The sequence below is a fragment of the Notothenia coriiceps genome, unplaced genomic scaffold (genome assembly GCF_000735185.1).
Source record: "Notothenia coriiceps isolate Sejong01 unplaced genomic scaffold, NC01 NC01_scaffold00000339, whole genome shotgun sequence".
NCBI classification, from domain to species: domain Eukaryota; kingdom Metazoa; phylum Chordata; class Actinopteri; order Perciformes; family Nototheniidae; genus Notothenia; species Notothenia coriiceps.
Window position 1 is genome coordinate 19,369,947 of NW_011333040.1, and position 24,527 is coordinate 19,394,473.

The 24,527-nt window shown below is 39.2% G+C and overlaps 1 protein-coding gene across 1 annotated transcript in view; it reads right to left on the minus strand.

Moving 5' to 3' along the window:
- Positions 1-9,137: 9,137 nt before the first annotated feature.
- The window catches only part of LOC104951953 (transmembrane 6 superfamily member 1-like), a 32,108-nt gene continuing 16,718 nt past the window's right edge, over positions 9,138-24,527 (minus strand). Inside the window, exons 8-11 of the mRNA XM_010778702.1 lie at positions 21,195-21,229; positions 16,710-16,818; positions 13,610-13,714; positions 9,138-10,420 (exon numbers count right to left, since the gene is read on the minus strand). Of these exons, the coding sequence (XP_010777004.1) occupies positions 10,334-10,420; positions 13,610-13,714; positions 16,710-16,818; positions 21,195-21,229 (336 nt within the window). The 3' untranslated portion in view covers positions 9,138-10,333. The remainder of the gene's footprint in view (positions 10,421-13,609; positions 13,715-16,709; positions 16,819-21,194; positions 21,230-24,527) is intronic.

Below are 24,527 nucleotides of genomic sequence, written 5' to 3' on the forward strand. Positions count from 1 at the left end.
TTGAAAACCATCAACACTGCTGTTTCCCAACATTTCCTGCAATATCGCCCTAGCAGCCAGCCATTATGTAAACTAGAGTGGAAAATATGTTGCTTCAGTCCATTCTTGCTCCCTCTCTGTCTCCCCAATCCCATATGCCGCCTCACAATGACCTTTTTTCATGGTGACGGATGCCAAAGTTGGAGGTCTCTTGTGGATTGGCAGAGATCTTAACATCTGATGTGACAGCCAGATTTTCAGAACACATCAAGATCCTGTCATGGTTTTGAGAAAAACAATCTTAATGTGCAGGCTGTTGTACAAGACACACAATGGAAGGTTATAGGTGGGTGCTGACTGTTTTGCTTTTTCTTTGTGTTAAATGTCAATACTTCACATACCTTTCTGAAGGCCATACCAACCATACAGCTTTTCCTGGATCTATACAGCACCACCATGTGCCCAGTGGATGATTCCTGCTATTATGGGATCATGGGTAGCACCACGTGGAGAATGACCTTTTCAGCCATGTGTCACCTGCCCATGATGCTCATGAAAGCCCACTCAGCATAGCGGGGTCTAAATGTGTGTTTCGCAATGCTCCACTGACGCAACCTAAAAAAATATGAAAAGGGAAAGAGGATCACAGCAAAATATTGGACTCACAGAAGCACGCAGTAACTCACAAACACAAACAGTCAGAAGTACACACTTGGTTCATTTTTTATGCAGCAGCTGGAAAGTATCTGATTAAACAGTACAGATGTAGAAAATAATTGGCAGCAATCAAATTACAGTTGTGGAAACCAAAACAAACAGGACAGAAGGCTGCACACAGCTCATGGATAACACAAATTCAAGGGAGGCAAAATATCAAACCTCGGTGAGGCCGGCTCCACACGAAAAGAGCAATTGTTGTATTCATAACAGCTGCAGGCATGCATATTTAGAAACATAAATTGAAATCACATTTTCTTTTTTAGTGTTTGCCTTCCAAGTAAGATCAGCATAACAGGTGTCCCCCAAAAATGATTTCCCATGTGAAGGTGACCACACTGACACAAAATTAAAGCAGCATCATGTTAATTGGATGGACCTCAGGTCAATGCTTCTGCTTCTTGGTGTTTGACAGTATTAAACTTGGGAAAATACTTGCATGAAAATGCAATTGAAAGTTAATGTGCTAAAGCACCCACATGTGGCTCTTTAAACGTGAAAATGAATCATGTTCACTTGCAACAACAAAATCTAAAATAATATACATAATCATAAGAGACAGTGGCCAAATGATTTAAGTTCATTGTAAATCATTAGATTAATGCAAGGTTGCTACATGTTAAAAAATACTTACTCTAGTGGACAAAAAGTATATATTTGTGTTGTGGTTTAAAACTTTCCCTAGCTCCCTTAGCCTCATTTAAAATGTAAAAACATAATTTACAGGATTGCTATTAACAACTAAAGTTGAGACCGAGGTTTTTCTGTATACAAGGTCCAATCCCTGCAGGAAAGTGCACATTTATCAGGAGTCAAATGAAACCTAACAGGGATAATTGCCTTGTTAGGACTGCCTATGAAGTGCGCTACCCAGTGAGCAGCCATGGGAATGGTCATGCATATAGGGATGAACTGCACACTCCTACTCAGCCATGCACCACCTGTGTACCGCCTGCCAACACACGTTTTTCCATAGATAGGGCAAAGAGCCGTGGGTGGTGATGGCTGACATATGAATGGAAGGACAAAGAGGATGGAGACGGCTGCCTTTCAGTGGATTTTTCAGAGTAAGTGTAGGTGACGGATGGATGATGAGTGTTTGTAGTCAAACTTTGTTTTCCAGTCACCCAGGATTTAACTGAACGATTAATATAGATGTTTTTAACGACCTGCTCAATGTTTGTGTATGTCGTTCCCAGGAGAGAATGAGCACCTCTGCCTCCCCCCTGCTGACTAGCTGCTGCTGCTGCTGATGATGAGGAGGAGGGTGGCAGGGGACTTCATGTTTGTATGTGCAAACATGCCAAGCAGGAGTTGTTGTTTTCGCATCCCAACGCAGGTTCCACCTCTTAAATCACGCTACACGCAACACAAGCGGCTCCAAAGTTCTCCGAGGGAGGCCAGCGCTGTCATGGTAACAGCGTAGAGTGACCTTCAGAGGCTGCTGATGCTCCCCAGAGCCGCCTCCTATTCTGCTTGGCACGGACTTTGTGAGTCATCAACAACATTCAGATTCACATGCTCCCTCTCTGGAGGTTTGGGCTTATTAAAATGGAAGACCAATTGGGGGGGGGGGGGGAATGATGGAAGTGGCAACAGCTGAACAGCTTTTTTGTAGCTTGTGCAACCTGATTACCATAGTCAATCATAAATACATCATAAATAAAAGATGCGGCATAAATGAGGTTTTTGATAATGGGACATGCAGGATAAAAGGGTGATGTGTTCCATTAATATATTGGTATTAACAGACAGTAGCATGAGGAAGCAGAGTGTTTGGTAACAGTACATCAATGTTTTGTGCAGGAAGAGCATCAATGTTGACTAAGAAGAAGCTCCACTACAGGAAGTCTCATCAAATCAAACACTGCTTACCACTCACATCCCATAACAAGCAAGAAAGCAAAGTTCTGGATTAAAAAAACACACATTTCTCATAGTTGCTTTAACCTGAAGTTGTTTTTAACAATGTCAATAAATGTTCCAATTTTACACATACATGTAAGTGTCTACAACATCAATCTCAACATATTTTAACAAAAATGTAAGGTTGCCCCTCGCTACGTGTTAGCATAAAATCTGGTTTTTTAACTTTTAGGAATAACTTTTTTCCCGCAACAGTCATGTCCTGCAGTGATAGCTCGAGATTTTAGAAAAGTTATTAGAAAAAGTCATTATTTGTGTTTGTTTGATTCAACTATTTAAACTGTAACATTTGAATGCATACTTAAAATATCAATGCACATCAGGGGACTTGTGTTGGAAATTAGATTACAGGACTTTGGGCAATGCTTCTGCAAATGTCAATGTTTCTCTGTACTTGTTTCCTACAAATAAATGAATAATTAAATACAAAATTGAAAAAAAAGTACAATATATTTAATAAATAAATGTTCTCCTCTGCCTATGTGTTAAATTATGAGGGTGTTCCAGCAGGAAACAACATCAGAAGCATGACAGACTTCATCTGGTTTCACACTAATGAGCTGGGAACACTGCCACCCACTGGAGGAAGTGATGCATGCTGGGAGGGGAATCTCTCCACCTTCAGGATGACTTGTTGGCTGGTTTAGTTTCTGCAATAAAGCGTGTTGTTTATCATCGTACAATTCACTTAGTTGAACGCAGTGAAAAGATAGAGCATCAATAATGTTCCCAGCAGCCACCGGGAAGCTGTGGGGGGGCACATGTAAAGCAGCACTTTGCCATCACACTCATAGTAAGTCTGAGTCACCGAGTCAATACATTGGCATTTTCTGCACAGTGTGATGGTTTTATATAAATCCTGTATGTGTGTGTATGAGTGGGTGTTTACAGGAAGAGGAGTTGTGTGTGGATGTGCAATGGAGGGGGGTCCGCACTCACTTGAAAGGATGTGATTGGACACACATTTTTTTCATTTTTTAAAGGATCGATTGGGATACACACAAACCTTATCTCGTTGCCATGACAACCCCGGGGAGCCCTGAGAAAGAGATCTCCGGGAACAGATGACTTAATTCCCAAAGGAGAAACAAGCCACTCAAGTCTGTCATCCTCTGCCTTTGTGTGTGTGTGTGTGTGTGTGTGTGTGTGTGTGTGTGTGTGTGTGTGTGTGTGTGTGTGTGTGTGTGTGTGTGTGTGTGTGTGTGTGTGTGTGTGTTCGCGCGCACACAACAAATTGAACAGGTCTATTGTCTGGCTGTGGTTGGATTACTATGTTTGAACTGAATACACTTTTCATGTGAGGCCATTAATCTAATTATTTATAAAAACCAAAAAAATAATCCTATGATAAATATGTTATCTCTTTTTGAAGAGTTATTTATAACAATATCAATACTTCTTATCCTAAAATACATTTAATAAAAGTGTATTGTGTTGATTCTCTGACCTAATCGGAATTTCTGCATACGCACATTTAAAGTAGACATAAACAAATTTTGAACATGAAAAGGCCGCTTTCACAGGAACAAAATGCATGCATTGGTTAATGTGGTCCGGGCATGTAATTACGCTCAACATTTTATGCAAAAAATGTGTGTCTTCATCCATTTGGATGTGTAACTACTTTGATAAGAAACTACATTATATGGAAATATGTGAACAAATAAATGTAGAAAGGAAATGTAAAAGCTTCCAGATGAACAACCAGGGAACTGCCTCTCTATATCCATGGCCCTTAAGGTTTTGGTCAAATAAAGATACGTGTCACCATCAAATTCTCCATATTTCTGTTTTGAAAGCTAATTGGAGCCCCCAACAACTCAGTTTTGACCCCGGGGGCCACAGTGACTTAATCTGACCGTGACTTTGAACTGTGGCTATATTTGTCTTTTGTTCATTTCAAGTGCATTGAAAAGTCAACCACCTGCGTACTCTGTCAGCTGGAGAGGAGCTCCGTGTTTATTCTGCAGCTTCCTCATGAATATGGAAGTCCAAATCAAAAAGTGTCTCTGGATAATTATATCCACAAAGTTTGTTATACTGTAGCGGAATACATTTCTGGATGTCAGGAAGATAATTGATTCTTATTTATTCTACTCCACGTCTTTATAAAAGCCTTACCACATAAGAACTTTATTCAAGCCCAATGGACAAGAATCCACTAGAAAAAGTTAGTCTAAAGCAGAGGTTGTTGTTCATTTTGAAATGGCCCTCAGCAAATTCTAAAAGTATAATGGCCCACACATGAAACGTGTGCTTGCCTTATGTTGTACTTGTAAAATATATATTATCCAGTAATCACCTGTTATTAAGCGTAGTTTTTCAAATAAATTCAGTCAATCTTAGTTGATAAAAAAAGCCTAATAAATTATTCATATAGTAAGCTTCAAATATACCCTTCGTATTTCCTCTTACTTTAAGCAATCTGAGGCTTCTGAGTTAAGGAATGAGCTGCAACACTTTTTGTAACAAAATAAATGAAACCCTATGGAGAGCTGTGATAGCATATTCAAGTATCTAGCCTAATTGAACTTCATTTGATTGATTTAGCTAACTTATAACTTAACTTATGAGGCGATATGCCTCACCTTTAGGGGCCCAGCCCTTCATATATGTTTTCTGTATGCGGCCCTCAGTGAAAAATGTTTGGAAAACCCTGGTCTAAACTTAAAAACAGAAGATGGAATATAGATATAAAATCCAAACCAATGCACCACAGGAGCAGAATATGGGTTTGTACCATCTCAAACAGATCCCTTTTTTTAGGGTATACAGTAAGAGGGATGTTTATGTAATCGTGGTGATAAAATGGTGCGGATAGAAACTGTTTGGATGTGCCATAGAGCACCTGATAATGCAATGGCTGCCGGATAAAGTAATAGTCACTCGTCAAAATGTCTTCTAAATGGGCTGAAAATGGAATAAAGCCTTTAAAACTACTACATCCTGGCTTATAATAAAGCAAAAGCAATGTAGCATTATCTTTTTACATTTATGTTTCTGGAAGAACAAGCGGTTTTATTATCCTTTCTGGTGAATAAAAACCCATTTGTCCTCCTATTCAGTATGTCGTCTGAAGAGTTAAATTATGCCATTTTGTAAATGTCACACCTTTGGAGAGCCATTAGTTGATTCCTCTCAGTTTGTGAACTCTGTTAGTATGCCATTGACTTTTACAGGGCATTTCAACAAAGGGCAGATCCACATGTGGTCCAGGTGTGGAGGGAAGTGCATGCGAGGCGTCTGAAGTCTCGTTATTGCAGTTTCAGCTCCGGCACTGTCGCTGTTTGTCTTCAGGAAAACGGCAGTGGCAGCGGGATTTCAAAAAGCACTTTCATGGGGGGCGAGAAGAAGGAATCACACTTACTTGAAAGTGATTGTGCTGGAGGTACAGTGTGACATTATGACTTGGGATGAGGGGTCTGAACGCAATCATTCCCCATCCTCCCAGGACACTTCAATTTGGTTTCGCCTTCAAAGTGTCACCTCAGATATCACTTAGTTTGGAGATAATGAGGTGCATTTTTTCAGATAAAAAATAGGCTGCTGTGGCAAAGTGGAGCATGAGGAATAGTGCAGAGGAAATTGAACAAATATGTCCAGTCCTCTTTCTGACCCCCGCTATTCTCCGTGTGGATGAGTTCTTCCCCGCACCACAGACCCTGGAGATGGAGGAGATTGGCCGGAGAATCAGGAGCACGAGAGCTACTGATAATGAAATATGGCCGGGTCTCAACAAGAACGAGATAAGGCCTGCCTCTCATCTGTGTCCCGCTATCAGCCTCTCAGGATCTGAGGAGGAGGAAGACCTTTCTGTTCACAGCAGAACATACAGAAACAAACTAGATTGGACACATGCTTATCCTTGCATGACACCATACAGCAAAACAAAGTAAGTGTGGCTTAGATGGTACAGAAAGGAAAATGGCGGATTGGTGGATTTTGGAGGACACATTTAACTAACAAAGGCACACAACAAAATAAGCAAATATATTAAAGCAATGTTTTAATTTTGGTATTGCCATTTTGTTTCAGATGTTGAGTGGTTTAGTTACTGTCAGCTGTTTTATGTCTAACTGTTGAGTGGGGTCTCAAAGGATGAATGTGTCAGGAAGCCATGATTCAATGTCCACAGGCTATTTACTTTCTGGAATGTCAGGAACATGATGGTTTGACTCCACTGCGCCCATATAAGGCTTGTTTTGCCACTAAGTGGTTGACAGGAGGGTTGTAGCACATCATGAAGTGATATCAACACATGCTCATCAGACAGGAGTACATGGGTCACCCTAACACACAACTTAATCACAGTAAAGAAGGTATTCTAAATGTTCAATCATTGGTATACTATTTCATGCTAAACTTGCAAAAAAAAATGAAGGATATCTTTATGTCCAATACTGATGCACCTCCTTATATGGAGCGATGTGTCTCCATGAGAAAAATATATATTTGTTCTGGTTAATGTGGGACTTTAATTTCAGACAACTTGATTATTTGTAAAGTAAACCTATGAGCTCATAACGTCACAGAAAAAATAAGTTACATTTTTCTCATTACATACGTTTTCTTATGTAAATGTACCACATTAATCAGAGAAAATATTCCATTTCTTTTTTATAAAGCCCTAATATGCTGACGTAAATAGGAAATAGCCGCATACATTTAAACATTAATGGTTTATTATATCGTATAAAAGGTAGGGATGTCCCGATCACCTTTTTTTGCTCCCGATCCGATTCCGATCATTTGATTTGGACAATTTGCCGATACCGATTTTTCCTGATCCGATCTTTATGCAATGCACTAAGAGAAAAAAGAAAAAAGCATTCAAGTTGTCCCTTAAGGTTATTCTTTTAATTCAAATTGGATATTCTATCCAACATGGATATAGCTTCTTTCTTTCACATTGGATCAGTTCAGTTGTGCAGCATTGGATCAAAACAAAACAAAGCTTTCAGTACTCGTTAGCTTACTGCTACAATTAGACACTGCGCCCACTCTGTTGCCAGATTTGAGAGAAATAAGCAACCAGGTCTATGAAAACAAGCCCCAAAGAAGCAACACATACATGATGTTGTGTAATTTGAAACCAAAACTAAGGCCTCAGGATGACTTTAAGACTTGAACATGGTCATTTTTGTTTTGTAACATTGAATACAAAATTTAAAAAAAAGTATTTAAAAATTTTTTTAAATTTTAAAAAATCCCGATCCCCGATTTTCTTTCTCCCGATTCCGATCTTTTGAAAATCACGTGATCGGCTCNAAAAAAAAAAAAAGCATTCAAGTTGTCCCTTAAGGTTATTTTTTTAATTCAAATTGGATATTCTATCCAACATGGATATAGCTTCTTTCTTTCACAGCAGCATTGGATCAGTTCAGTTGTGCAGCGTTGGATCAAAACAAAATAAAGCTTTCAGTACTCGTTAGCTTACTGCTACAATTAGACACTGCGCCCACTCTGTTGCCAGATTTGAGAGAAATAAGCAACCAGGTCTATGAAAACAAGCCCCAAAGAAGCAACACATACATGATGTTGTGTAATTTGAAACCAAAACTAAGTCCTCAGGATGACTTTAAGACTTGAACATGGTCATTTTTTTTTTGTAACATTGAATACAAAATTAAAAAAAAAGTATTTATACATTTTCTTTTTTTTTAAATCCCGATCTCCGATTTTTTTTTCTCCCAATTCCGATCTTTTGAAAATCGCGTGATCGGCTCCAATCCCCGATCACGTGATCGGATCGGGACATCTCTAATAAAAGGTATGCCTTTCAAAGCTACACATCATTTAGTTTTGATTAATTTAAAGTGGTAAAGTTATTTAGAATGTAAAGTGAACTTCCTGAGTGAAGGATTATGTTATGCGTCTAATGCTTTCTTCACACTAAACAAGATTACAATATGAAAAAAAGTCTCATACATACATGGCTTTTCTTGCAACCATCCAAAACAAAAAGAGAGATCCACTCTTCAAAACACACTCCCACCCAGTGGAACTAGAATCCTGATTGATCAGACGCTCTCTGAACTCTATAGGATGTCTTGATGTTGCCGTAAGGAGCCAACCAGAAGCCCATTGTGACTAGAGACAGATATGAATCGCCCTCCAAATGACAGACCCTATACAACTTTTCATAAAAATGCTAATAGGGATGATAGAGAGAGCCTGCAGCTGAAAGAGGCCATTATCTGGAGATCTAGTTGACATTAGTCCTGCCAGGTGAGGGAATTACTGCATTTCAGAAGCTAATACAGCTTCTGTGGAGCTCTCTGTCCCAGGATGGTGATTGGCACGTTGAATCATCATAACTGTGTGTGTGTGTGTGTGTGTGTGTGTGTGTGTGTGTGTGTGTGTGTGTGTGTGTGTGTGTGTGTGTGTGTGTGTGTGTGTGTGTGTGTGTGTTAGGCAGAGGAACTGAGCCCCCCGCCACCGTCACATTGCATTAGCGACTCAGTGGCATGGTATCATCACATCAAATTAGTCTTAATGAACAGAAGCGAGTCGACTGAGAGATAATCAAACTTTTATTAAATGACTTAATCTTCTGTACATGCATAATGCCATGGAAAGAGATCTGTGATGACTGTCTGCGGAGGGGATTGCGTCTACCCCCAAAACACGTGATATTTGTGGAAGCAGAGCCTTCTAAAACCTACAGATTATTTGCTCCTCCGTGGAATAAAAAGGATCTAAATACAGAAAGTTAAATGCCACGACCAGCCAAGCCTGTTCCCTTGAGTAAACAAAAAGAGATGCATTTCAAATAGTATGTTCCTTCAGTTCATTTGGTTATCATACACACAAAAATGCACATCTTAGATGCCATAAACAGAGCAGCCTATCAAATATTGCAAAGACATAACTTGTAAACCAATTACAGAGAGCTTTAAAAAAAGATTCCACACACCGAGAAGGCTCACACCCCCAGGACAAGTATAATACTCAGATGTTAGGAATGAAATGCGCAAAGCACATGATTCATATAAAGTCTTGGTAACGTTAAAACTGGAATGATTTTTTTAATACAATTTTCTTCATTTGTAGATTTCGAAATTGGAATTTAGTCTAACGAGAAATGATTGGATGGAAGTAACTCTAGCACTCATGTTCAATTAGATAGCACCAGGCTTTCAAAAAAAATTTTGGATAGAAATGTCAGAATACCCTGATATGTATTGCGAGACTTTGGCTGACGGTACAGTAGTATTGATGTTGAATTTGGTCCTCAAAAGAAGCTCCATTGTTACACTGATAAAACTGCTCTTAACTGAAATAACACTGGAGATTTCATGTTACCTGGGTGACGGCTGTGATTACCGAAGCTTTTTCATTAAACCGTTATACAAGTTTCAAAAGACTTTGTGTACTTGTTTTTGAGCACATACATTCATTTTACCTTTGCTTTTATAGACCTTATCAACACATATCCCCCCAAAATGAACTATCTAAATGGCCTATATACAATACATTTACATTAAATATGTATACGATGACAATCAATCCCGTGAGACTGCCTCCCGTGAGACTGCCTCTAGTTCACTCAGCCTTCACCACCAATGGGATAAATCCTCCTCGGGGGGATGTACACTGTGAGGCTCCTCTACTTTACAGTTTCACCTCTTACACACAGAGACAGAATCAAACTGATTTAAGGACATGCTGCAGGGGGTCAGGAGGAAGCAGATCTTCAGGGGGGTGGTCTCTACCTCGTCAGCTGACCCACCACCTTCAGCAGAGTCTTGTTCTCCTCTTTCAGCTGCTCGTTCTCATCCTCGATGTCATCCAGGTCCTGAGGAAAAAAGGTAAAACCGGGTTAATACTTTCTGTATCATTTAAAGAGAACATTCACAACAACCTCCTGCCAGGTGAGTGTTAAATAATCACAATTAGAATTAGGTCATTCATCCTGGGGAAATGGGGTTTTTCACAGTTGCTCCACTTTTTTATTAAATAAAATACAAATATATATATTTATTGATATAAACATCTCAGTTAGTCATAAAATAATATACATTTAAATGGAATGAAGATATTTATACAAGCAAAAAAGACATTAAGGTGTAATGTCAAAACAATTATACAAATATGTACAGTTTATAAATGTAAGATGTTTAAGTAAGGTTGTGCAATATAAGGATAACATATATAAAATAAAATAAAGATATGTATACGAATAGAAGACGTTTAAGTATAATGTTAAATAAAATACAAAAATAGAATGAAAATATGAATATAGAAATTAAGGTAAAAATGTGCACTTTGTACTTCTATATATAGCATGTAAATAAACAATATACTGTATACAGCGGTGAACTAGTTTCAATTTGAATATGAATTGCACAGTTGAAGAGGGTAAAGTATGTTCTAGTGCCCGTCTATTGACTCGGAGTGCCTTACGCTCCGAGTCAATAGACTGGCGTTATTGCTGCGTGGTCCCCCCCCCCCTACAGCCAGCCTTAATGGCAACAAATGAGACATTAGCAGCTCTAATTAGTAGAAATGAGAAAGGCTCTCGGTTGTGACACTCCTTATATTTGTTTTCTTCCATCACTGATCATGATCGTGGCTGTTGAGACGAGATCAACTGCACAGAGAGAGAGAAAGTCAAACTGAGGAGGTCAGAGTGTCGTCATGCTGCCGAGTGGTGTAAGGAAGAGTTTCAGACCTTTGTGTTTAAGGCAGCCATAAGGGATATTCGTGGGATAACAATGTGACGATGTGAAAGATGCAGATTGTAGTGGTGAACCTATAGAGGGGTATTACCTGAATTTGAGGCTCTCCTTGGCTTTATGGCGTCTTAAAATGAGCTTCAGTTAGTTGTTTGGTGATCTGGGTTGCAATTGTACTGTTTTGGTTTATCCTCACTGCTTTGACCTCATGTCAAAACCCACTGTTTACTACCTGCTCACACTGCGTGTAGCTAGTGAGACCAAAACAGTGGTAGAAAGAGAGAATATTGGATTTACACTCAGCAAAGGGTTGCAAACGGTGTTTCAAACTAAGAATACTGTTCCTCCTAATCTACTGAATGTGTTAATAGTTGTGCTTATCAATTTGTATTTATGTTGTTTCTACACCATATTTTCACTGCTCCAAGTGGCCAAAAATCAAACAATAATTAGTTTGGAATTTCTTTTCGGTAGCTCAAATAAAATGTGTATAGAGTAGAACTTTGCTCTGCCTTCAACTGAATGTACACACTGACTATGAAGAGAGATTGAATCACACTGGTGTATGTGGGATGAGAGCAGGACTTCTCTCTTCACAGTGTATGAAGAGAAAGAGATTTAAGTCCAGCAGTTATCTTTTCTTTCTCTTCCAAATAAACTTCACAGAGGCTTCAATGTTCCTCTGCACAGAGACTGGATCAGCTGTTATCTCCTGCTTTCCCATCAGGCCTTGCGGGGGGCCTCTCTTGGGGCCATTTCTGATGGCTATCACCACGTTTACCGTCCTTACATAAAGGCCTTCTCCTTCGGACCAGCTTCCTGTCCCTGTGATGCTATCAGCGGGATGCAATATTGCACTCAGTGTTTGCAGAGCGGTTGCAGTGTGTATCACGAGGACTGAAGAGGCGAGATAATAACCCAGCAACGTTTATTGGACTAGCTGCTGTTCTCGGGACATTACAGATGAAAGAGTTTTATTTCCCCTGCTATGTTGTTCTTTAGAGATGCTAAAAAGTACATTTGTTTATTTCATTTTGTTGTGTACGACCTGTAACAATATCATTTCTTAAAATGCAAGTAATGCATAATGAAAAAATAAATATACTTCATATTGTAGGTCACAAAGGTTATTCTTAAACCAAGAATAATTCATAATTGTTACTAATAATATAATGCATAATGACTAATTCATGGAGAAATAAAACTAGTATACCATTTTTTTAGATTTCTGTATGCTTTCCCCTTTTTCTGTCAGATTCTTTTAAACTTGCTAAAATGCAAAAAATGCTAGCGGATCAGGAAAGGAGTGAGCAGAGGGTCGAGTTGTCGATTCTTGTTCAGTTTTCTGTGACACCTCACCCTCTCAGACTTTGAGTTGTGCGCGCTGCTAAAGAGATGCGCTACCATAGAAACCAAACAATGGTGTAGCTGTGTTAAAGTCCGAGTGGAAAGAGTCGTGAGTAAATATGATTTTGTCAGAAATCGGGAGAAATGTGGGAGAAATATGACCCCGGGAGGAAACCGGGAGAGGGCAGTGAAATCGGGAGTCTCCTGCGAAAATCGGCAGGGTTGGCAAGTATGAGTTGGAGGCTTTACCTTACTGAATGTGAGGTTTGAATTCACTTCTCTGAATGTTGCACACTATGAAAACTGTAAGCTAGTTCTGAGTGTACCATAAAACACACTGCCTGAGGGTGAATCAAATGAAAGTAGAGCGAGAGACCTCACAGCACTGAAAAAGTAAAAGATTGTTTTTTAAAGTTGAAGACTGTGTTAAATACGGTGCCTTCAGCTGCCACTGCACACTTTCTTACACATCCATCTCTTTCTTTCTTTGATTTATTCACCAAAAGGATCTGTCAAAACACCCTGGGAGGTGAACTGCCTAATGAAACAAAAAGATAGATATATATTTCAGATTAGCTTGAGATGTACAATCTGAGATTTGTATCCACCAGGCAGCACATTCGTTTTTGGTGGAGAACTGAAAAAGACATTAATGTTCCATGCAACACTGGGAGGCAGTAACTACAGTATGAGGCTGAAATGTCATCAGACCTCCGGTAAGCTTTTCAGAATCCAAATTGCACATACAATGCCTCTGTGTAAAATATGTGCTGTCATCGTGTAAGTGTGTAGATCCAAACATAACTGTTTGTTTGTGTCTAATAAATAATCAGTGTAGAAAAACACAAAGCTTTTATAGAAAAGTGCACTAAAATGCCACATGATGATGTTCAACCCACACAGGCCGCCCACACATGAAACCACAAAGGAGCGCTCAAAATATCAGACACCACTGGACTCACTCTGTTCAGCAGGTCGATTTCCTCCTTCAGCTTCCCGATGAGGTCGTCTTTGTCCTCGTGAGCCTTCAGCAGCCGCTCGTTCTCCTGGCGCTCTCTGACCAGCTCCTGGAAACACACGGGCAACATGATTACATCAATTATAGATATTTTTTACAGAGGAAAAGGTTCAAACAATTACTTAAAACTGTAATTATTTCAGTTTTATTGGAAACTGTTATTGTCAGTTTCAAAACACTTTCACTGAGGCATTGCTGACTGAAAGGAAAAACTCAAAATAACATGTTTTAAAAGGTTTTTCGGGGATGTGGTTTAGAATATTATAATCAAATCCTGAGTAGAGGAGGTCTGGCATCTCTCTGCAGTACAAAGCATTAATGTAGGGGACATAAATACAACCGCAAACTCTATTCATTCTTGTTTTTAAAAAGGAACTACTGATAAATGCAGCTTTGCAGTATAAGAACATACATCTCATGTACTCCTTAATAGTAACGCAGGCCAAATGTATATTAGCTGTTTCTCTCTGAATGTGTCATGTGACCTGGCTCTATGAAATGTCCTCACAACAAGGTTGAGGTTAGATACTACTTAGCTTCAAAGAGTTGGTATGTTAGGGAGAGAATGATAACTATTTTATGTCATATTCTTGTTTTATTTACTTACTTTTATGTATATTTATATTTCTAGTAAACATTTACTCTTATATATTTTTGTGTGTTTTTAAAAAGACTCGTAACACATGTCCTTGTCTGAACAACTTAAAGGGGCCCTATTATGCTTTTCCCTTCCATGTAGTGTGTTATTTAGGTTTTTGTTAATGGTCACAAAATGTTCCATTCAGAGGGAGTTTCTCTAAAGCCTCTTACACACCAAAGAACACGTCCCGACAGAACGTCGCCTCACGTCTCCTGCGTCTTGGCCATGTTTCGCACTGGAACACACCGCAAAGACTTCAGCCGACGGCCAAGTTGCACGTGTTTCGCACTGGAACACACCGCAAAGACTTCAGCCGACGGCCAAGTTGCACGGACGAACTGTACCTAGCTAACCTGAAACGCCTCCATTGGACTCCTTTGTTTACCTCTGTTGCATAGTGACATCATTGGTTTCTATTGGCTTGTGCTCAATCACCAAAGAGCTGCCAGCTACATGTATCAGAGCAGACGCGGCTCTGGTTTCAGACAGAGGGTGAAAAGAGGTGCTGTAGCACAGGCATGAGAAGGAAAAAAAAAGCCCTTTTTGAACATTAATGCATGTAAACATGTCACAGTAGAGGCATTAAATACAACTATGAACCTGAAAATGAGCAGAATAGGGCCCCTTTAATTCCTCTTAATATGTTAACGTATGCTCCGAAGTAAATTCCTGTGTAAACCTATAATAAACCTGAGCTCATCTGATCTTGCCATGTGACTTTCCTTCCACTCTGGGTTGTGGTCCGATATTATTTGGCTTTGTAGAACAGGTTTCACTGTGAGAAATATAGTTTCTAAAGATCAAACATACTGTTCATGTTGGTACTTGTTTGATTTATGTAAGCAATGTCTAAGGATTTAACGTTGCAGGCTGGAGTCTCAGAGATTTACCTGGCAAGAATTGTCATGCGAGCTAACCTTCGTCATACCCCACCCCCGCCCGAGGACACAATGCACAAAAATAAGTGCATGAAATGGTTTTTTAGAAATGATTCCAGAGCTTTTACTCTGAGGTCAAAGCAGTTCTTACTTTAAAAAGCTTTTTCCGAAAGCCACCCAAGTGACATTTTATTTCGAGATTTTTTTTGTTGCAGTGGCAGCAGTGAGGGGTTGAGTGTCAGATCAGAGTGGTGTAGGAGGAAAAGACATATCTGCAATGTAAAAGGTCATCGCTTCAACAACACTGAGGAGGATTTCTGAGCCACACTTTCCAGCCATTATAAATCACAACTCAGGCAACCGATCAAAGGTCTCAAAGTGACATTTCTACCGAACAGCTGTTAAAGGCTCTCAGAACTGGGGATGGACTTTCCAAAAAAAAAGGCAATGAAAAGTTGATAGGATTTGGAAGTTAAGGCATATATAACGGATTATTCCTCTGTGATTTTATATTTCCGTGGTGGTTGGGGTTGATTTAGCTTTGGTTACACACAGCGAGAAAGAGGAAGGAAACCCAGTGAACATCAGCTTCTTCAGGTCTGCTTTCACTTGCTGAGATTTCTTCGGTTGGATTTCTATTTCAAGGGTGAATCTGACACCTTGACGGTAACACATTGGAAGAGAATGAAACACCACAAGAAAGCATGTTCAAAGAAGAAATGTTTTTGTTCATGTCAGGGCAGCTCTGTACATCTCCTCAGTATTGATTTTCAGACATGCAGCGGACTTTGAATAACACATAAAACATATTTTTGAATGAAATATGTTCGAATGTTATAAATGATATCTATGTAAAGAACATCTGTATTGCTTCACACACGTATATGCTTTGAATCACGAATAAGCTTTCACACCTTAGTGCAGGGAAATAAAGTTAAGAAAATGGAGAACTTAAAAGAATATTTATATAATTTTAAAAAATGATTCAACGTGGCATACATGTAATGAGTTGCTCATTTGCCATCTGTTTGAAACTATGGATTATAATTTAATTCAAAAAGAACAGAGAGAAAATGTGATTAAAGAGAACAGTTTGTTCTTATTCCATCGTAATTAAACATAATTTTTTTTAAAAGCAGCAGGAAGAACTGGTGGTATGAATCACTGAAACGCATTAGCCAAAGTAATAACTAAAAAATAATCAGCAAGTGTGCAAAATGTTCCGATAAATATCAATCAAACCCTCAAGAACAACAGCACTGACCTTCTCACAGCAGGGAGGTGATCAAACCTGACAAAAGTGTGTATTCTGACTCATCCGGACCAAGATAAGATGGCCAACACTTACTCACCTTTCCATCAGCAAAGATGTTTGTGTTTTAAGTCTAATAGCATCCTTTATGAAGTGAACTATCAAACGACAATAAACTGAGTCTATTCCTTTAAACACAATGTAAGTGTCTTGAGTGTCTGTGGAAAATGAGTGGAACCGAGCAGTGATATGACCCCAGGGTCAGAAGACGTACCGCCTCCAGCTCCTCCATCCTCTTCACTAAAGTCTCATCTCTGGTGTGACGGTTGTGTCGCTGTCTGCTGTTCCCCCCCGCCTCCTCCTCAGAACCCGGCCCTGGAGAGCTGTTCCAAACACACAAAAACAGAAGTACAACATTAGATGCAACTCAAATGCTCAATTATTTATTTTTTACTTTGAATTCTTTATTTTTTTTATCATACATTTTTTATTGCAACATCTTCAATTTACAACACAGTACAGAACACAATTCAGGTTGCACAACATTTTGGATTAATTCAATCCAATCCCTCTATCCTACATCCCACCCACCTACCCACCCACTCCATAGTCCACCACCCACCCAACCACTCCATCCTACACAAATATACTATGCTTGCTATTTCTCTTCAACATATATTTCTCCTGATGGCAGAGAGGAGCTCTCACACCTATTAGGAATATATTTCTCTACATTCAATCCTAAAAGTGTGCCCATCTAACTGAATTCTATTTAAGAGTTAAGGTAACAAAATCTGCAATGTGAGAAATGAACATCACCTTTCTTTGGCAAGTTGTGGCTATTCCCACTATTTAAATTGTCCAATACCGTATTCACACGGTTTAAAGGTAGGAATCAGAGCCACACGATTAAGCTTTAATATGATGACACATGGAACTGCTACCTCCGCGACCCGACCACGGGTAAGCGGGAGAAGATGGATGGATGGATGATGACACATCCATCATTAAAAGAACAGGTGGGAACATTTTCTGCATGCCCTTTCAATTAGACGTGCATTATTAACAACCCCGTGCCTTTTATTCCATTATTGAGAGAAAAGGCCGTCAAGGATTTGAAATGTTGGTGCAAAAAGGATTCTGGTTAAGAAACAATTTACATATTACAACTTCAAATAGGCTCAAGAATGGCGGTGGCCACTCGTGCGTCACTGTTCTTAAGCTTGTGGGGAAAAAACAAGAGCTCGAGCAGAACATTAACCTTATCTCCTCTTCACCTTCTCGCTACTTAGAGACGGATTGCGGGGCAGCGAGGAAAGAATATTCAGTCGCAGTATATTTTCTTACTGACCTTATTTCAATAATTATTGAGGTGGAAAGTTGGAATGAGTTGCTGGCTCTGCACCCACCAATACACAACTACCAACTCATTGTGCCAGGTTCATAAAACCTCCCTGGGAATGAAATGATTCTGTACGTCAGTGGGCTTCACTGGGTTGTCTGAAGGGGGCTGTCTGCATATTTCAAGACAAAGGACAAATATAACTCCTTTGTACAATCTGCATTCTTTTCAGGATCTGCCAACTACGATGTTCCCATTATTAGACAACTTTACAAAGTACTTTGGTCTACAAATAATATTCTAGAGACATAAAAAAACAACTGTTTTGAACAGATCCTGCAAGAAAGAAAAGAAAAATCACACCATGATCTATTAAATGATTTTCAATAAATATTAGAATTATGAAACTATCATTCCCTCTTAAATCATACGGCAAAAATATCAAACAAATATTTATTGTGGACAAAAACGTACAGCGAATCAATTTGATTGTTCGATGTATTACTGTATATTGTTATAGACCTCTTCCTTTAATACGTTGGTCTATTAATTTTATTTTGCCTTTTATCTGGAGCAACATTTTAAATTTCCCCGCCGTTGGGCGAATATAGGATTCCTGGTTTTGAGACAAAAGCCACATGATGTAAACATACAATTAAAATCTTGACTCCCCCTCTCTCAGTTTACGTCCTCTTTGAGGCTACTGTGGCATTTCTACTACACAAGCAAAAGTGGCATTTTTCAGTTTCGTGACATTTACAGGACCAACGGCTTTCTCTTGCTTATTTTTACAGAGAGCCACACAGTGCAGGAACATCATTTATGATCAAGAGGGAGTCCTTGAAACGCTCTCCTTGGCTCTCGCCTACGCCAAGATAACGTGTGTATTATTTGTCTCTCTCAAGCAGTCTTCATGGGTAGTCGTTATCGGCACGAGCACACATGCAAACCGCTTTTGCATGGACAAACACGTATACATTACAAAGCGTGACGACGAGTGCTTCCCCTCTCCATGAGGCTGAAAAAAAGCCACAATGGCATGGCATGCGTGCCAACATCCTTGCATGTCATCGTGATTCAAGAAAAATCTCCTTGTTTGCACACACACACAAACAACACACAGCAGGTGATGAAGCTAAGCCTAAACATCCATGGCCTCGAAACTAAATATCACACCGCGGCCCATTAGCACCCTGCAGCGTGAGGTCTGGGGGAGAGAGAGGCTGAGCCAATCACGCGCCCTCGGGAGCCTCAGCGGGGGGGGAGAGGAGAAAGCTCAGACAGGAGAGTGAATAACAGGAGCAGCCACAGGTAGAATTATGTCTCCTACAAACTCAAGTGTCAATTTGTTCAAAAACGACATTGGAAACCTCGACACGCAGCACTGAAACAACAGATTAACAACCCGCCTCACCCCGATACAGGCCAATCCTTAAAAATAAAGAAAACATCAAGCAATTCAGAGCTGTTTTGAGCTGCTCAAGTAATCGCTTACAGTATATCTCTACGACCCTTTGTATAAAATGATTGTAATTTATCGCTGGAGGCTTGCAAGTGCATGCCAGCCACTGCTTTTTATTTCAATGGCTGCTGAGATTTCAAGTTAAGTTAAGTAGGCAGGGCTGGCCCAGGTGTATTTTGGTTTGTAAGACTTCAATATCTCACGCCCCCGAACTATTCAAGATGAGGTATGATTGGTAGATAGTTTAGCTAATCAATTGAGGAAACACAGAAAAAAGGGTTGAAAAGCTAATAAGCAGCATGAGCCAATTCGTTTTATCAAACATATACATCTGCAGAAAAAGCAGACAATGTGAATTCCTAGGTATTTCAATAGAATTTGATTTCAACAAAAATCATGACGATTATATATTTCTTATTTATTAAGCAGTACTAGGTTTACTTCTAGATCATCTATTGACCCTTCTCTGTCTTAGCTCTGGAATTAAGCAGCTTTATGCTAAAGGTTTTATATATCTAGGGGTTCTTTTTGAATATGCCTCAAGTTATCTCCAAATTGTGTTCACAAAGGGTTAAACATTCAAGCAGAATAATACAGACATAATTGAGGTATTGCAAATTGGAAAGCCAGATACACTGTAAGCTGGAGTTGAGAATAGGGGAGTTCATGTATTATACAGAAACGTGTATAAGCTAAAAACACCTAACTCTAACCAAATACCATCAAAACTAAACCAACCCTAACTACTAAATGGTCCCAAAACATGTATATTATCAGTTAAAAAGTTGGTTTGAAATAAGTAAGACATGATAAAAACGTGCAGTTCATATCAATATATCAACGGGAGATATGGTTAAATAAATATAAAACAAATGATAGGATATATCAGAGCTGCACAAAAAGCTACATTTGATTACAAAGGGTGTTTTTGTGGAGAGTATGAACCCACTGTTCAGATGAATGTCTTGAATCTAGAGACAAGATAAAGGGACTAAAGCAGGAGAGGCTCGAAAAGAGGGTCAATTCTAGTTAGACACGTATCGATAAAGTTGCTCTGTCAGACTTCTGGTGCTGCCCGGCCCACCTGGCGGGTTTTCTGCTGCAGAACTGTGGAGCGTCCATGTGAAGCCGGGCCAGCTGAGGAGAGCAGCCGCCATGACTACAGGCCAGACTGAATGTCAGCTGCCGAACTTTGTTGTTTGGCCAGATTCACGAAAACAAAAAAAAGTTAAATAAATTCATGCTGGACACGCCAATGTTCTCAAAAAGACTTCAACACTTGTTAAAATGTTCGTGTGTTACAGGCTGCATTGTGAGGCTGCATCTAATTACTACAATTTTCTTCAAGAGTTTAGTCTCTCCTATTTAATTTGTAGGGAAGTATAATGGAAGCAGATGAAAGCAGATTTCATTTCGTCAAACATTTCTGTGCTCTCTGCCAAAACTTCTACAGTAAATTCTATGAAATCAAAAGAAAAAATCTGTCAAGAAGGAGTTGTTGGTGCAAGCATCAATCTTTTTGAAGTTTGAAAGCCCCTTATCAAGTGCAATCTTGTAAAGCAATCTTGGCCGAAATGAAGCACAGATTTTAGACTCCAATCCTTTCAAAGAAAATGATTTTTCTTCAAAACACCCTACCAGATACGCAGTGAACAAATGGTGGTTAGGAGGTCCAGATGGTGTCCTGTCAACCACTGTTCAAATATGTCAAAAAAAGGCCTCTTTCTTGAGCCATTAAACATGAAAAGAGCAGCAGGGAGGCAAAAGATCCACGGTGACAACATCAGCAAAAGGGCTTCGGACCCCTTCAGAGGGAATCTGCCCTCGTAATTAATGACTCAAAGTGTGTTTCTCATCCCGGCCTCTGTTCTGCCTCCTGACACATTACTAGTGATGCTGAGGCCGATAAACTGAGCCTAAAGTGTCCGGATAATAAAAAAATAAAAAAGACTCACCTCTTGTGGCGGCCGCTCCCAGATCTGGAGGTTTCCTGAAACAGAAAGGAAAGAATCACTTTACACAAACAATAACAGAAGAGTCTGAACATTCTCATTTTATTACGGTAATACAATAGGTTTTAATAATAAGAACGTTTTATTACACTCTCTCGAGCCGCATGCAGCTCTTTAAGCCCTCTACTCTGGCTCCCTTGAGCTTAGACAAAAATAAGAAGGAAATAAAATACAAATATTTGTAGGACTTTTTATATTTTGTTGCAATGTTGAAAATGTTTTGTATCTTGTATTTTGAGGTGATACTGTGACACATAAGTAAAAAACAAAACGGTTTTAATTAGGTCAACTAAAATATGCGTCACGTCCTGCTACGGTGCCGCGTCAGCGCCTTTTCTTGCAGGCGAATAACCTGACCCCCGGCTCGATGAGCGAACTGTGGATACATCAAAGAAAAGAAAAGTATCGGAGGAACAAAGAGTGTGGACAGAGTTATCTGCTTTCACAGCAAACGATGCTGGCTTACCGGTATGTTTGATATGTGGAGAGAAGTTGTCAAAGGTGCTGCAGCCTTTACGTATCGGAGGAAAAACACGGAAGACGAAGACAGCTGACGATCTTCAGTCATAATTCAATCAGTTGACTCTTTTTAGGGTGCAGCTATATCTTATATTTATTTCAAAGTGGGCCCATTTGAATTATCTTCATTTTCTTCAAATGTGCAGAGGACAGGTGCTGTGTTGATTTATTTTAAAGTAGGCCTGTGTATTTTTTTTAATTCTCCTTATAAGAGTTCTTTGTTTATTATTAGAGGTAAACAGTTTTCTATAATGTAATAAATAATAACTGCAAAAAAACTGTAGTTTTTGTCTATGATGTAACATTATATTCAACTTGATAAGCAATCAAGCTATCAAATATGTTTTGCGGCTCCAGACAAAAAAAATGTGTGGAAAAGGGGGCAAAATGGCTCTTTTGGTCAAAAAGGTTGCAGAACCTTGCACTAAGATATATTTGCTTTATCATTATGTTTGGTGTATTCTATCTTCTTTGTATGCATTTTCCTTACCGGCAACATTTTGTCTATTGCCCTTTTTTATGCTAAGTATGATATATGTTGCATTCTCGGAGAAGAAGACTTAAGATGACCAAAACTAGCCTTTAAATCCTTTGAATAGTAGTGCTCTGCAGCCTCTGATTTCATAAAAGCAGTAGATATGAGAATGAGTTTTTAGATATCATTTGTGTTCATCTGCCTTGGGTGGAGAAGGTTCAGCAAAAAGGAAAAAAAGAATTCCATCTACAGGATAAGAGAAATGTATCAGGACGGAGACCCATTTATAGAAAGCCTTAAGGTTGTGTGTGACTGTTTGTGAATCGCTGCTGCTGAGCGTCTATATAGATGAGCTTTGTTCCATTTAATAGTCCTACAGGAGCCCTATTGCCCCAAGTTGTGGAAGGCAATCTTGTCTTGCAACATGTTTATCTGCTTTTCCCATTATTGTATGATCTAAAGGTTGCTTAGATCATACAGCAGTGATGCTCCATAGAAAATGGCCTGTGGTGAAAGAGCATTTCTCTGGAAAAAAAATGAGGTGTGTGAGAGGAATACGCATCTCCTCTCTCCTAAGGTCTTGTGCAGTGAAGGGTCCCAGGTTTGATCGAGGGTCCTTGGCTCTGCGAAAATCTATCAGTCAGAAGTTGGCTTTGGCGAGGGGGGAAACGTTGTGCCCGCCTCTTAGCATGCACCAGCCTCTCTGTCTCTGTGACATATGATCCATTACTCCTGGATGAGATACCGAACCCTCATCTCCTCCCTAGCTCAAGCCTGGATAGGTTTACTAAGATGGAGGACAGTAAGAGGGCAGTCTGGTCACATGATAAATAATTCATCTGCTGCGCACCTGACCTGGTTCAAGCAACAGCTGGATTTAAGAGCGCTTGATGCAATTTTAGAAAACTGACATTTTCGAGGATTTGGTGTAATCCAACAGCTGCAAGGGCTTGACTTGAAAAGCCAGTTGTTTTGACACTGTTCAGTATTTCCAGAATCTGTGTTATCAGGAATTTAGTAAAAGACAGAAAGATGGTTCTACCTGTCGTGTGTACTTGGCCAAAACCCATTAAATGTAATACATATTATTGGACTTCAGACTTTTAGAAAACACGGTTGATGTCCAGAATTTGCATACTGGGGTTATAGACAATAATGTTTAAGGGTTAGATTAAGGACTTCAAATGTAAAAAAAAAAGTATTTTAAGTTATATTTTGTTTGATTTAAGAAATTTAAATGAATAGTCAACATTTTCTTTTTTTTATATTCTTTGAACTATTTGTTTCAGTACTACTACATCCCTATCCTAGAGTAAAGGGTAAAAAAAAAAATGGAAGTCTGTATCCTCACATAACACATTTTTTTGTTGAGTTGTAATGCATAATATTGTTTTCAAGCGTTAGTTAACCTCTATGAAAGCCTCCAGTCAACAGATCAAAGGGAATAAATAAAAAATGCTGTCTATATGTAAATGTGTTTACTCTCTAGATGCCACAGTCCAGTGTAACTTGAATAAAACCAACAGGATTCTTTGAAAACACAATTGACCTGAAACCCAGTCTTCTGGTTTCCCACAGGAGGCTGACTGCATAGGAAACAATTGCTTGGTTTCACATGTCCCAAGGAACTTTATTAAATCTGTTTTTGTAAGATCCGACATGAGCAAGTTTCATATTCAAAGTCTGTTTGCCTTCTGAAAAGGGTCAGTGGACTGGATTGATTATTTTCCGAGTTGAAAAGGGGTTGAAATAGTCAAAACAACAATATGAGGGGAGGTCAGAGCGGTCAGCAGACGTTGCGAGGCCAATCCTGTAACAGTCAAAACAATTTGCATGTGATTCTGAGAATAGACTCTGAAGCTGAAGCACAGTGATGTTATCTCCTGCTTCTTGTGGCTAGCGTGAGAATAAATCAACCTTATGGAACTGGTATGAATGAAATCCTAGAAAAGAAGTTAGATTTTTAACCAGTAGAAGACAAATGAATACCTTACAGTGCAATATCAAACGGCTCTAAATTATAGCAGACCATCATACACTGTGCAATTCAGCAACATATCTTTATTATATCACATATATATTATAGGTCTATATTATTTATTTTAAATACCTTTTATTTAACTTTTTTTTATACATATTTTTACATTTTACTGGATCATTTTATTGTATTTTATTCTTAATGGATCAACTGTTGACATAATTCCCCTCGTATTCAGATTCTGATGATTACTTCTATGACTAAGGGATAAACTGATCACCGATATCCCTCTGTGACACGAAGC